The 16,610-nt window shown below is 27.6% G+C and overlaps 1 protein-coding gene across 3 annotated transcripts in view; it reads right to left on the bottom strand.

Annotated features, from left to right (window-relative positions):
* Positions 1 to 16,610, bottom strand: part of LOC103573131 (solute carrier family 12 member 6) — a 63,575-nt gene that overhangs the window by 21,332 nt on the left and 25,633 nt on the right. Inside the window, exon 1 of one of the 3 annotated variants that reach the window (XM_053741188.1) lies at positions 5,321 to 5,452. The exons of the other annotated variants lie outside the window; for them this stretch is intronic. Within the exon in view, the coding sequence (XP_053597163.1) occupies positions 5,321 to 5,366 (46 nt within the window). The 5' untranslated portion in view covers positions 5,367 to 5,452. Of the gene's footprint in view, positions 1 to 5,320; positions 5,453 to 16,610 lie in introns of those variants that run through there. 3 annotated transcript variants of the gene reach the window in all.

Raw genomic sequence — 16,610 nt, 5'->3', positions numbered from 1 at the left:
GATACGATATTAAATATAGAATATATCGATATTAATAAATACATACTGAAAATAATACTCGTCTGATGTATAATTTTGAAATAAAAATTTCAATGGATTTATTCATATCGATTTGACATAAATTAGGTCTTTTATAAAAATATTGAATGTTGTAGGCAATAAATTAATTAATTAATCAAAGTAAATTTTTTTAGCAGATAGTGGCTGTTAGATAAAAATAAGGCGCCAATTTATTTGAGTGAAAAATTAAAGGGATTGAGATATCCAAATTTTTTTCATTTTTTGAAAAATTATTTTAATCATTTCAAAGCAATAAATCATTTTTATAGGGTAATAAACTGTTATTTTTAAAATATCGGTGAATGTAATGTTTCTATAAACTTTCAATTGGAAAAAAAAATCAGGAAAAAATTTAACGCGGATACAAACTTTACACCAACTATTTATTGAAAAATTCAAATTTAAATAGGACATTATTGAGTCTGTAATGTATATAACATAATTATTTTATCAGTAAAGAATCACTGAATTTATTGCGATCTGATTACTACAATAATAATTTTTAAAAAAAATTCCAATAATTTAATTACTAGTATTTGTGATTGAACTTTTTTTTGTAAAAATGTTTGTTATAGAAAAAAACCAACGTTTCAATTTAAAATATTTATTCGAGCTGTCAACTTTTTTTGATAGATTGAAAAATTATTTGGACAGAAAAATATTTTTTTATTGGAAATAACTATTAATAACACGTGCGATAATTGTTGTGCCAAAAAATAAAACATGTATTCATTTAAATACATATTGAGGGATTTCATTGTTTAATAATTTGAAAAAGGGATTGAACGATAAAAACATTTGTAGAGATTATTTGGTTTTTAAAATTTAATTTGAAACATTTGTTTGGATAAGATCCAAGTGTAGATGATCACGTAACATGTGGCGTAACTCAAAATAATTCAAGCTGACAAAAAATGTGAAATTTTCTTAATGGATCTTGAGTAAGATTGATGTTGTGTTTTATTTTTCTGTCTCATACAAAATGTACCAAGTGAAATATTAAATTTTTGATAACGTGTTACACGTTAAATTCTTATCATTATTTATATTTAATGCTAATTGAAATCTAAGTAAATGACGAAGAGGCATAGAAGGTATTAAATTTTATGAAAGCAACTTTATCTCCTTCATCATCATCATTTTATGTCAAAAACGAGAAGAAATAATATCCCAAAGTTACAACCCGTATACTAAACTTTACTCGTTCCATTTCTTATTCTATATCCTTCTCCTTTACTTTATACCTCTCGTTAAAATATTCCCTAGTTACTTTTCTTTGAGTTATACTCAACTGCTAAATATATAAAAAATATACTAAAAATTCATAAGTTAAAAAAAATAAATAAATAAATAAACAAAAAAGAAAAATGTTGAATTATTTTTTAATTGATAAAATAAACCTCTGAAATGAAATCCGTTTAAAATTTAAAAAAAAAGAAAAGAAAAAAAATTATCTCAGTATTGTGCCTTTGGCTTTTATGAAATATCTATACAATATTAAAGAGAGTATTTTCGCATGAGTTATTTAATAAATGCACTTGTCTAGTTATGAAATTCAAAGAATAATAATTTATGGAAATAAAATGTTTTATTATGAACAGAATTATTTAAGTAAAAGAAAAAAAATGCATTTTTTTAATTGAGATACCGCAATTATATAAACTTTATAATAATGATAAAAAGTAAAAAAAAATGTATTTCTTGTAAAGAAAGTACACGGAAAGAATTTTTTGATAAAAATTACTCTGTAATTTCGAGTAATCCTGGGCCGTTGCAAAAAATTGGTGTTTTTTGTTTTAAATTTAAACTTTTTGTTTACATATTAACATTGCTGGACTATGTTTTACTCTATAATTGAGTAATTTTTTAAAAGTCTTATATTTAATCGATTATTGTGAATATCTCATCTTCATCTATTAATTTTTACTCCATGCGATTAATTTTTACTTCCCAATATACCATCCTTTGAAACCCATTAATTTTTTGATGAAAAACTGCTTCTAACACAAATAAATTTTCCAATCTATGGAAGTAATTTTTACTCTAAACTGCAGAGTAATATTTTAGTAGTTTCCGTTAATTTTCGGTTAATATCGGTCTTTTATTTTGCTCGCGACAACTGACATGTTACGCACACAAACGTAGGTTTGGAAAAAAAGACGATCTCTGTATCTCTCTATAACTTGATATTTATTTTAAAATTAAAAAAAAAAATTTGTATCTTTCCTTTTTCAGAACAATACGAGTAATTTTTTTTTTATTCTTTTTCAAAAAATTTATATTGATTCATATTCTAAGGCAATTAGATGGTTTTTAAATTTTTTATGGGATTTCAGCCTATTTATTGCAATTTTTATTGTAATTCAATATAAATTTTTTAAATTGAATCATCAACTTTTAATCATAATCGACGAGTAAAAATTGAACAAGAGAGAACTTATTTAGACAGCCGCTAGGTGTAATTTTTACTCGTAAGTATGAGTAAAAATTAATCTGATTGATTTTTACTCACTGAAAGAGTAAAATTTCGTAATTTGAAAGTAAAAAGTCGTAATGGCCAAAGATTACTCGATTTAGAGTAATTTTTGGAATAAAAAACATGACAATATTCATACGAAAATTTTTTCCGTGTATTAGTTTGTGATAAATAAAAAATAAGTCATATTTTAGACGTTATTCAGCGACCTGATTTTTTGTATGAAATATCCTATCACACGTGTCATCAAATATGAGGGCAAAAGAGATATCATTTCTTTAATCGGGGTTATACTGTCCCTTGTAGTTTCATATTCTACGATACATATGTCTAATAAAGTATGTATATATAAGAAAAAAGTATATTTTTAACGACGTCACTTGTCGACCGTAATTAAAGTGAACATGGTACAATCATGTAGTGTAATATAGTTATCATCATTTTATGTCTATATACTATATATATTTTATAACCTATTATTATATAATCATATATCAATAATTATTTATTACGCAAATTACTTTGTCGTAACTTGAAATCCTACAATTATTTACACGACTTTAATGAAGGATAAAGTATGATCATTTTTTTTTATTGAGAATTAAATTTATGATGACAAAGAAATACTATAATTAAGTGTTTAATTATTTTTAATATCTTTCAATAGTTGCAATTATTTTTATACTTGTAAAAATTGTTCATTTTTTTGTATGAAATTTAATATAAAAATCCGATTATCAGTATTTTGGAAATGAATGCATTATTAATTTGAATTATGTGGCGAGAATATTTTCAAAGTTTTTGCTAATTCCTTTAAATCGCATTTATTAGGTAAAAATATAACGAACCAAAATTTCAATTTACGAGGAAGCTTTTTTTTTCCATGGTTATTAAATGATATTCTATGGACAGTCCATTCTATAAAAAATTTTATTAAAAAATATTGATATTGAATCTTTTAATCAACGCGATGACTATTCTAGTTCAGAATTGACTTATCAGAAATAGAACAAAGAATATTTAAAAAGTTTAATAGTTAAACTAGAGCTTTGAAACTTAGAAATAAAAAATTTTGCACTTACTCAATGTAACCGACTTTCAATGACTTAAAAAAAAAATTCAGAAGTACTGTTGGCTTAGTTCACCATCTACATTTTTTAAATGTTATTTTACAACGTATTTATAAAATATAACAGTAATTGTAGAAAATTTTATAGAAGTGTTCATAAATCAAAAAACAAAATTTGGTATTTATATTTTTCGTTCAAATAATTGATAAAAATTTTTGAAAAAGAATGAATTAAAAAATTTGACAAATAAGAATTTGTAATTATATTTGGGCAGACTATAATTCTATTTTATTCTTTATCAAATTCCAGTTTTTGATTTTTTTTTTTTTTTATTGAAATATAGGTTTATAAAGAAAAGTTTGAAACTATTTGAGTCTCTTCAGGTTCTCATAAAATCGTATTGTGAAAGGAAAATACTAAAAATGGTAAAGACCTGAAATAGTCATCGAAAATTCTTTTTATGAGCACGGACGGATATAAAACGAACAAAATAAAACTTGAATACTATCGACGTTTTTTCTTTACTATTATTCATGAAAATAAAAATATTTAATATAAAAAGAAAAAGAAATGATCTATAAGTTTAGTTCGAGGAATATTGTAGTGTTTTATTATATCAGGTATTAGACCGATTAAATAATAGTTGGAAGGTCAACTGCTGTAGGATTTGATACTAAATGGATGCAAGAAACTGTTGGAAAAAAATAAAGCAAAAATAAAACGAAGAAATGTGAGTTTTTGCAGGCAGCCTTACAATTGAACATGCGTTTTTCCATCGAGTCTTAGGCTAGGGGTTAAAACAATAAAGTGGCCTTTTCACGCGAGACTATCGATACGAGTTAAAACGTCTCATATAAGTCCAATATATCAACTATAATACAGACAAAAAATAAACTATCGTATTTTTCATCGTTGGATAAATATAAAAAAATAATAAATATTAAAGTTTTATTCATTTTCGAGCAACATAAAAAGTAAAATTTTATGTTATAACTTTTACGAACAGTTTTAATAAATTAGCAGAGTGGTGAGGAAAAATATGAGTATAAATTGTCGCTAAAATAAATTTTATACAGCATAAAAACACTTGGCACTAATAAAAACAATAGGAGTGGCACGTAGCAGACAAAAAATGTTGTTTTTCCATTTCTCTTTTTTACTTATGCTCACCCACATAAGCGAGCAAATGAATCTCGTAATAACAAAATTCTAATTATTTTTTTTTCTCTTAATACTTTTTTTTTTTTTTTTTTTTTTTTTTTTTTTCTAAGCAATTACTGAAATAGTGTAATAGAAATAATTGAATAATTTAAATTAATAAATTCAAATTTTAATTGTCTTAATTAAGAAAAAATATTTTTGTTAAAAGCAATTACCGCAGGAAATAAAAAATTAATTGAAAATAAAAATAGTTTTTAAATAAAAAAAAGTGTGGTGAATTATTAACGTGTAATTTAAGGTAAATTTATATTAACCCTTGATTTATACAGTCTTAAGGGGTGTGGACTTAATTACTGGTCAATTCTCGCGCCCCATTTCCCAACAATTACTTGAATATACATAATAAAGTCGACATAAAGTAATGCAGAGTAAACAGTAAGTAAAGAACAAAATATAAAGTAAAAAAATATTAACTAAATATATATGACAAATATTTATATAATATGACAGTAGATAAATATAAGAATATGTATGTATAAGTAAACTAACATACCGGACTCCAGATTAGCCGGCGAAGTTTTTGGAGATCCCCCACTCATGGTTTAGTCTTTTATTTCAGTAACTCGGATAAAATTTAAAATTTAAACTTATAAAATAAATAATTTATTTATTTTATATAAAATTATATTATTTTGATCTTGAGTTATATATTTTTGACCTGTCTTTTGATTATATTTAAATATTTTTATAAAATCAAAAACCAGGGAGTCGTCTCCCCAATAAATATTTTCAACACTTGAATCTAATTTTCTCCATAACTATAATTTTGGACATTATCACTTTTAATATTTATTTTAAACAACTGTCTGTTTTCGAGCACCTTGACTTGATATTCAAAATATATTTTCTTTCATAAATATACTTTTTTAACAATTAAATTAAAGTATTTATTATTTAACACGTCACTATAATTTCCCGCCAAATATTCAAAAATTATTATAAATTTTTGATCTAGATAACGTTTAAAAAAAAAAGTAAATAAACTGTACAGGAAGTGAGGAGTGAATTCCGGCGTGAAACAGCGAAACACCACTGGACGAGAGACTGAGCACGAGGACTCGTTGATAATAATGAGTGAGTGTAACTGCACACAGAGTGAGAATCGGGAGGCAGCGAAAGACTGTTCACCCTCTCCAGAGAGGGTGCTCTTAAGTCGTTGCAACCCCCGGGTCTTCACCGAGCGAATCGCGGCCTCGACGCAGCTTCCATCGAAGCTGCCAAACGTGGTCGATAACTCAGAGCACCAGTCGTACTATTCAGCTGTTCTCTTCTCTCGGCGCTCGTACCACGGGTTTTACTCTCCAATAAAATAACCAAACTTTTCGATAATATCTATCTCTCGTAAATCAATAACAAATTTCACTTTTTTTCTCTTAATTTTTATCAAGATCTCATTTAATCACCAGCCCTCTCGTTATTTATTGTTTTATTAAAAATCAAGAAATAAAAACGCGTGAAAATTATTTTCCGGCCCTGATGTGAGTGTGCGGTATACAATGATCCAAGGCACAAGAGTTTTGGATGAGAGGGCGTGTGATCCTCTGGTACTCTCGTCACACTCAGAGTTGTTCTCTACTCGTTTCTCTTCCAGCTTCGTACCACGACCCGTGACGTCCCGGGCGCAGTGAGCTGCTACCCGCTTTTCCACCCTTGCATCTGCGCTTGCGCCTTTTCCGGGACACATTTAATGTATATGTATATATATAGGATATAGATATATTTATATATTTAAAGGTATGTGTATGTGTACTATCTCTGTATACACATTTATAAAACTCTGGCGCGCGCCTCTCGTTTTCACCAGCAGCAGCTTCACCGGCGATAACACTCTCTGCTGGAGAAGCAGGATCAGAAGTTGAGAAAAGAGGTACTGGTGGCTGAATCCTACCGCAAAATTACTATCGAATTCCCGTAAATAACTTCACTTGTACTAAAAAAAATTATCCTCTAGATTACAAAAACAAAAAATGACCAATGGGTTTTAATCGCTTTAGCTCAATTTTCATGCTCCCGAATATCATTTTTTATGCCATTTAATTTTTTTTTGTTGTCATTACTCCTGTTATTGGTGTATCCGTGAATTTCCCATCTGTTTTTTCGAGTAAAACCTCCATAATTGGCTCAATTACATGAAAATATTTTTTATAAAAAACATAAACCAGCAATTTATTTATTGATTATTTTACTTTTTTGTTTTTCCACCGCTTGTTATCTCGTTATAAATTTCATTTTTTAAAATTGATTAAATTACCTGACGGCTGGATGATTTCCGATAACAAAAAAAGTTCATTGTTTAAGTTTCCAAATGATTGGTCAAAAATTTTATTTAGAATACAAAATATTTGTATAATTTTATCATTTAACTGCATGACAATTTTTTTTTTATTATTATTTTTATCAATGTTTTTTTTTTTTTTTAATAATAATTTTAGTCAGTTAAATGTCGTAAATATATAATAATGTAATCAATTGATTGGATCATTCTGCCACTGCATCATAAGATATTCAAGGCCACGCCTCAGTGCACGAACATCGATGACAATACATGACAGATTAATCGACGAGTTATTCACACGGAATTTCGGTCATAAATATTACATAGATAATAAATTTACCAAATTGTTTATTAATAAGTAAACCTGACTGCTATCGATGATATCAAACCATATTGTTCTTTGATTGAAACCGTTTTTTTTTATCTGCATACTGTCAAAATTTAGCAGAGTAAATGCGGAGTGAATGCAAAGCGGATGACGGTTTATTTATTTAATCTTTTGGGTGAAATTTACTCCAAGGGAGTTTATGATAATATTAAAGTTCCAGATCAGAGTGAATGAGGATTTAAATAAAATCCAGATCACTCTGCTGAAAAAAATACCCTATTTACTCCGTATACTGTGAAAAATTCGCGGATTGGATTTGGAGTGATTGCTGAGCGGATGACTTTTAATTTATTTGATACCCTCGTAGTGAAATTTACACCGAAGGGGGTTTATTTTAACCTGTCAGCACTTCCGTTATGAGCATTTTGCTCACAGGACAATATTCAAATTATAGGATGTCGCTGTAGTGCAAGCGAGACACTAAAAAAACGAAAGTACTGAAGAGTTAATATTTAAACTCCGAATCGGAGTGAATGCGGATTTAAATAAAATCTAGACTACTCCGAAATCACTCAGCTGAAAAGACAAACTCCCCATTTACTTCGTATGCAGAGTATTTTTTTTCAAAACTCCGAAACTCCGAGTGTCCGGATTTAAATAAAATCTGTAATCACTCCGAATTAACTCCCAATTTTTTACAGTGTGACCTTAACTTTCAAAGTTTATTGAGATCAAAAGAATCAAGTTGTAAAGGTCACAAAAAAAGTTCCTACGACCTTTTTTCTTTATCTTTTATGTTTTCTTTTCTTTTTTCTTCTTTATCATTTTATCTTTAGCCATTATCATTATTACATGTAGGTATTTTTTCTTTTACTTGTGATAACTATTATTATATTTTTTTATTTCACCAAAGTAGGACGCGTATCATGATTCGTAAGTAACTTGTTGTTGAATCTCAACAAGACACAAAGCTTTTTTTCCTGCATAAGCCTCCCACTATTATCATTATCATTATCGTAATACCACCTTTTCTACGGTCAATATAATCTGGAGCTTTTCAATTGCTACCAAGTCTACCCAGAGGAATACTCTTCGTAAATTCTGATGGGCTCCTAAACGTCACGAGGTCAGGACCCTCCTACGTCATTGCAGATTTTCGCAATACAATAATAATATATCTATATAGATAAATAGATAAATAGATAGATAGACAGATAGATATTTGTAGACTAAAACAATACATTGGGGAATAGCTCACATAGTTTTGATTTGTTCCACGAATTACATTTTCCATCAATTACATTCCCTAGATAATAATATTTTAATAGATATCCCAGTAAAAAATTGAAAAGAAAAAAAATTTTTTTTAATAATTATCACAATCGCAATAATAGAAAATCTATAATTAGTTTTGAATATTTAAAAATCTTTTACACTGTAAAAAATTGGGAGTAAATTCGGAGTGGTTAAGGATTTTATTTAAGGGGGAATTTTAGTCTAGAGGCCCGAATTTCGAGCGTTTTTCGGCAATTAATAAAAAAAAATCATTCGATTTTTTTACCATCCATTTTTTCATCATTTGTTTCTTTATATTTGAAGAAAACACAACATTAATTTAAAAAAAAAAAAAAAAATTTTTCATTAAGTTATGCGTACTTGAAGTTAAAGGGGGAAAAAAAGCTGTGTCCTCGTCGCCATGATTTCTACCCTTGTAGTCATGTGAAAAATAACACAATGATGGATTCTTGATTAATACGAATGTCGCTATCGCATGAACCAACAAAAAATGAAAAAAAAATTTTTTTCATAAAATGGCGGCTACTCAAAAATAGAGGTCAATTTTTTCACTAATGTTTTAACTTTTTCGAATTTTTTAAATATATTATAAATTTCAAATTTACATTTTTTGATGGTTCATGCGATAGAGAGATATTTAAAGAATATTCACGCTGAATTTCAAGTAAATCAGCTGATTAGAACTTGAGATATTGTGGCGACTGCATCGAAAAAAGTAGATTCGAGAAAAACGGGTTTAAAGTTGCAGTCTTCCGCTCAACTGGTCTAGTAGTTGCCACGACACTAAAACGGCTATAACTTTCAAAATAATTCGAATTTTGAAAAATCCTTTTAGGGAGAAATTTTTGAATATCTAAACTATGAGATTATGAAAAAAAAATTTCGATTTTTTTCAAATTTCTAGACTAAAATACCCCCTTAAATCCGAATTCACTACGCCACTCAGAGTTCCGGAATTTTAGAAAAAAACATACTCTACACATGGAGTAAATAAAAAGTTTGTTTTTTCCAGCGGAGTGATCTGCACCTTTGGAATGATCTGGATTTTATTTCATTTCGATTCGGAGTTTTAATATTAAAATAAATCCTCCTTTGGAGTGAATGTTACTCCGAAGGGATTAAATAAATAAACAGCTATTCGCTCCCCATTCACCCCGGATTTAATCCGGGTTCACACAGTAATTTCTTTACTGCATAATTGAATAATGAATTGATCGATAATTTAGTTAATTTTATAGTAATGGGATCGTTAAAAATTAAGTGTACATTTGTCATGTTAAATAAATTGTCAGGTGTGAATTTTTGATAACTTTTATCGGGTTTTTATTAGCAAATGAGAAGAAGAGAAATGAAAGTCAATGTTGATATTTTATTTTGATAATAATTTAAATCAGCTTGAAAGCTCAAAAATACGAAATCTACATGAACCAACAGGTTATTGTTATTGAATTAAAATTGTTAATTTTTAGTAGTTGCGATAATGATAATAACACTTTGAAGATACGAAAATTAAATAAAAGCTTGAGGTAAAGTCTTTGGATGATGAAGAAGTGAATGAAGTAGAGGAGTAAAGTAAAGTCGCTTTGAATAGAAGGCGTAGTTGAACTTAATGAGAATTCCAAATCTATTGCGACGTTCTTAAGATGACGGAACCAACGTCAGGATTCAAATTCTTTATAGACGACTGAGAGTATGTTTTAAATAATAATAATTAAACAGACGGAATGGAAAACTCTTTCAGGCTATTATCACACTTCTTACATTCTTAGTTTTAATTATTATTATTAGCATTCTTTACAAACGAATTTCATGAGCGAGATAACTTTTGTTTACTAACAAAACAATAAATTTTATGCTTTTAAATACTCACAATATTTTATTAAATTTCCCGCTTCGTTTAACAGAACAACTTTCGATTTAATTAGAGCATAAGTAATTAATTAATTTTTTTTTTTAAGCTTTGAATAGTATTGTTGCATTATTTCTATAATTCAACCGGTTCTAAATAATAATAGTAATAATTCGTTTAATTGTTAATTAACGGTAACGTTATATAACATTATTAACATTGTAATGAGTTGTTAAGTAATAATCTAATTATTTGATTTTACAATTAAAAGTACATGAAGTTAAAGTTTGTTTAAATTACTTTGCAAGTAAACGAACTTTTACAAGTAGTTATAATATTTTATCTTAGTAGCTATGCTACATTTAATTTATTTGTTTAATTTATTATCTAGAGTTGGGCAAAATGGGTTACTCGAAAAAAATTTTTTTTTCATCGTGGCTTTAAATCCTCGTCTATTAAGAGAATAAAGAGGAAATAGAATAACTGTCAGAGAAAAAAAGTTTTTCTATCAATCAAATTATCGGATTTTTTTTTGTCTGTAATGTAAATTACTTTACTATGAAAATTTTATTAAAAATATTTATAAAAAATTTTTTCACTCTAAGGTGAGTACTATATTTGAAAAATTTTTTTTTTTGTTGGGATAATATATCAGTAATGAATTACTTGATTAGTAATTTAAATGAAATTTCAATTATTCCATTGATAATTTACATTTTACGTTAAATTTCAAAATATAGGTCATTACTAATTAGTAATTAGTATACTTTAAACGTTTCAATTATTTCAATGAATTTAAATTTCGTATTACAAGTAAGCGAGAAATATTAATATTTAATAAATGTTTTGTATTTTATTGATAAATAGAATTAAAAAAAAAACAAAATAAGTATGAAAAGTATACTATATTCATCTTCAATATGAATATTGCAGGTTAAATTGGATTTTATTTGACTACATATCGGAATTCGTAATAAATTTTCAACTCAATACAACACAATTTATTTTATCATTCCAACAAAATTTATTTATTTTTACAAATAAAATACCCATTATTCAGAGACAATCTATATTTTACTTATATTCAAATCCTGTTATAATAAAAAAATGAACAGCAGAAAAAAAAAATTTTTTTTTTCCTCTATTTTCTATAATAATTAAAACTAAAAATATTAATATAAAAATATATCATTCTACTAGCGCGTCAATGTCGTCAATCTTAATGACGTAATGTGAGAAAAAAACGCAAGAAATTATATATTTTTTGTATTCGTGCTCATTGAACAACCCTCTGCGAGTTATCAACGGATCAAAGAGATCAGAATAAAAAAAAATCTCGAGGCACAACCTGCAGGGAAAATAAAATATAGGTCAGTGGGTGATCGTACCGCACCCTATTCTACCAACACTTCTACGACGCTTGCGTAGCGTAATGCTCCCGGGTTTTACGTCACGAGGGTGTGACGTCACGCAGGGGCTGATAGTTCTACGTCGTCATTAAATACCAACAAAATTATAAGCATATTTACTGATGATAAAATTCTCTTAAGCTATCATCTATTTTTTTTTTTTTTTTTTTTTTTTTTTTATTATTAATAATTTTTTTATTTCACACTTAACTGAAAATCATTTTTCTTTTTACTGTCGAGTCATCGTATTAAAAAAAATTTATATTAATTTTAATAGATAAACTTCACCAAAAAAAAAAAAAATTATTTAGTAAAAAATAAAAAATTGATTAATTAAATCCAAGATATTTTTAAATCGAATGCAATTGTAAAGTTAAGTTTATACGATTCAATAGAGCATTTGAATGTAAATAGTCTTACCAAGTGATAGATGAAAGGAACGTTTACATGCATACAGATAGAGAAAGAAGAAGAGGAATAGCCAAACAGAAGTGGGTGAAGTAATCTTTAAAGAGACGTGGCGCTAGAATTTGTAGAGAAGTGTGACTTGGATATTGACTTAACGCTATTCATTGACTTTGATGTAATGAAATAGCTGTTAACATATATAGGTATATATATATATATATATACACAGGTATATGTGCATGTACCAGATAAACATATATGTAAGTAGGTGGAACATATGCATACAAATATTTATATATATATAAGTAGTTTGGTAATTAGAGTGGAGTTATGTAGAGCTAATTAAGAGACACGATGAAACAGTGTAAATTCGAGACATGATTATCCAGCTGACTTTGTTTGAAGACATAAGGATTAGTCGTATATACTTGTGTATAATTTCCCCTACTACTAATACAAGTGTACATACGTACTATTTAATGAACTCTGCTCAAATGTTTTAGCCAAGTTTTGTCGTAAGCGTAAAAGCCGGTTGGTATGTTGTTAAGCGAATTGAGCCAGCAGTGTGATGTTCGAACCATTAGCAATACTAAAGCACAACGAAACAATGAGAGATGCATTCATGCATTACATTTTCAAGGCTCTGAAAATAGTACTTGTTGTACGGGATATAAAGAGGCTATTGAGATAATCTCACGGGCTGACCTGAGTCCGTTAATACTACTAGATTTCTGATGTCGCTTTTTTTTTTCTTTTTTGAATAATTTTTTAAAATTTTTTATTCAAATTTTTGTAGAAGTTTATTAAAGTAGGATTGACTGAAATATTAATTGGAATGCTTGGAAGATTTTAATTAAAATTTTATATTTAATGCATAAATTATTGAGGATTAGCGTTTGTATGGAAGATTTAAAATATTCCGAGGTTTAATGTAAATAAATTTAAGATGGGATGAAAAAATAAATAAATTGTTGAGCTTAAAAAAATTTTAAATTGTATTTTAATAATTTAACTTTCAATAACGTATACTTAATTTAAGCGTAATTATAATTAACTAAGAATTTATTAAATGTGTTGGGAAATGTTGAATAATTTTATCGAGGGAAAAAAAAGTTTTTTATTTTTAATTAAGAAATAATAAGATTAATTGATGTGCCGAATTATTTTACTTTTGTTCAAGTTATTTAAAGCTTCAATGAACAATGTGAAGTGATGGTTAAAAATAATACAGAACTTTAGTGGAAAAAAACAACTGATGGATAAATTCCTCCGATACTTTTTTTTTTAATAAAAAAATCTATTTTCTTTGCTTACTTAATAAAAAAGATTGGATAAAAAAATTGTATCAGGATAAATATCATTAAAGTTAATGATAGATACGGGTAAAGACAGATATATATTATCTAAAAGCAGAAAAAAAAAGTAGACTGATATAAAGCTTGAAGCAGTGGTACGCAGTAAGGAATTTCGCGATTGAAATGTTGAACGAGCAAATTTAAATTCAATACCACTTGTCCCCAACGAAATTCCTCTATCACATAGACAATCGATAGATCAAGTCATTCTAATTTATTATCACTAAAAATCTGGAACAGAACCAACGAAACACCAGCAGTAGCAAAATCTAAAGCAGAAGCAGAAAGGAATATCTTTGAGCGCCAACGCATTAAATTTGCTCCATAATTTTTATCCATTTTTTAAGTTTTAAATTTTTTAGCCCTTTGGAAGCTCGATACTATTTGTTTCTTGGCATACTCTTTGCAATATATTTATAGAAAATTTTGGAATAATGCCTTAATAATGTAATCTCAAAGCATATTTTTGAAATTTGGAAAATTGGGTAACTTCATTGTCTAATAAAAAGTAAGTAAACAGGATTATTTAACCAGCTATTTATGTTTTATAAAAGCGAATAGCTCTGATTAAGCGTGAGCTGCGGAGGATATTAAGTATATATAAAATAACTGAAGAGCATGGAACAAGCAACAATAAAGAGTTAATACCCACAGGCACTAAACTCATCAAAGAGGAGTGAGCGGGAATATATTTGAAAGCTTAATTTCAATAGCCGCTTGTCAGTGGGCACACACAGTAACAGGGATTCTAAATGGAATTGCACAGGAGTGTTCAATGCTGAGCGTGAGAACCAGAGAATCAGCGTAGCCTAGCCCAATCGACCTGGAATCCACACAGATAATCACGTGAAAATCTCGGAAACTTAAAAGTCGTATCTCTCACTCTACTTACTCCACCCTATGTTCAGTCTCCCACTAAAGCTCTGTTTTATATCCGTAGTAAACTTTCGTAGCGACTCGTAAAAACAAGTCTAGAAAATCTATGTACACTGCACAGTAAACTATTTTAAAACTTTTGTTGAAAACAGAACCACACAAAAGAAAATTCAATAGCCCAATTGTACTTTTTTAATAATATTGATATTTTATTTCTTTTTTTGATTTCTATTGTGAGAATTGAAAATGTTCGCATAAAGCTGCCGATTTTCGAACACCCAGTTCTTAACGGATGTAATATTTTCAAGTCTTAGGAAACTATTCTGGCTATTTTCAGGATGATCAAGTGTCTGTAGGCATGCATGAGTCTGTATATATATGTACGTATGTGTGCGTGAATATTTCATATATCTTGGACCAATTTAGATCAATCTACCACCACTTGCAAGAGCTTATTAACAGATTTCATGAAAATTTTAGACTAATTAGTAATTTAGATTTTCCAGTATTCTAAAATCTGATTGGCTTTAATTTGTCAAAGAGATTTCAGTCGCAGAAAATTTATATAATAACTACTTTTCACGTGACCCTCGAATAATTCATAATACCATAATTCGACTGGCTTTAAAATTTTTAAGACTCTTTATAAGATCTTACAGCTGTCGTGAAATTAAAAATTTGGAGAATTGTTTGTTTGTAACTTAGTTATAAAATCTTGGATTTTTTTTTCCAACACATGAAAAAGTCAGCGATCGGAAACATCAGAAAATTGTCAGACTAACCCCAGGAGATTTTACCACGTCTCAGATTTATTTCCTAATAATTTTTCCTATATCCTGGCACTCATTCAATGATAAAACTTGTTAGCTAGCTTGAACATGAGATTTTTCCAACTTTGATAAAATGTTTTTAGCTCAACTCGGTTAACAGTTTTTAGACTTTTTTTAAAATTATTCTTCAAACAATGACTAAACCTATGGATTTTAAATTAATACCTTGAATAATGAATAAACGATGTAAGCTTAAGTGCATGTGCTTTTGATGATTCTGCATTCTAAAGCTCTAAAGCCTGTTAATCTCTCAGTACTTTAATAATAATAATTATTATATTCATTGAGTTATTATAATAAATTATTTTATTTAACGTATAGTCTCTATTCACATTAATTTATTATTTAATATAAATAAATAGTTTTAATTTATATTTAAATTTATTATGCAATATGTTGGGATCGTTGAGATGAAATTAATATTTGCTTTCCACGAAAACCATTTCGCGATTATCTGTGCATGCATATAAAGAGCAAACATGCAGGTATGTATTTATAAATATATATTAGGTAGGAATATTGGAAAATATAATAAACTGAACGTTTATACTTTTTTTTCTGTAGCATACAGAAAAGATATTGGGTATGGAAATGGTTGGGTTAAGAGAGTAAACATTACGAGTAATATTATATATTGTTCTATCAAACCTTGACTCCCATGATTTTTAATTTTAGTATTCGTTTAAACAACGAACATGTGAAAGTAAAAATAAAGCTAAATTTTTATCATGTTTGCAGTTAAATCTGCAGTCAAATATTTTTTTAAATTTTAAATTACGAATTTTATTTATTTTCTTCTCTTCTATTCTTTTCACTTATCTCTTTATTTTGAAACAAAACTCCATTCTATTTGAAAGTATAATGAAAAAATTGCATATTTGTTTTAAAATATCATTCACAGAAAGAAAATTATGAAAATGGTTCACATAATTTTGTGAAATTTTATCCTATACTAATATAGAAATGACAACCATAAATTATGGAGCAGTTCTTATAATTATAGGAATGTTACCCATAATTAGAGGAATAGTTCCTATAATTTTATGGAAACGATTCCTATGAATTATAGGAACCATTCCCATAACATTATAGAAATGGTTCGCACACTATTATGAAAATATTAATTTAAAGAAAAGTGTGGAAATCACTTCTATAAT

Source organism: Microplitis demolitor, chromosome 8, assembly GCF_026212275.2.
Source record: "Microplitis demolitor isolate Queensland-Clemson2020A chromosome 8, iyMicDemo2.1a, whole genome shotgun sequence".
NCBI lineage: Eukaryota > Metazoa > Arthropoda > Insecta > Hymenoptera > Braconidae > Microplitis > Microplitis demolitor.
This window is presented reverse-complemented; position numbering and strand designations above follow the sequence as displayed.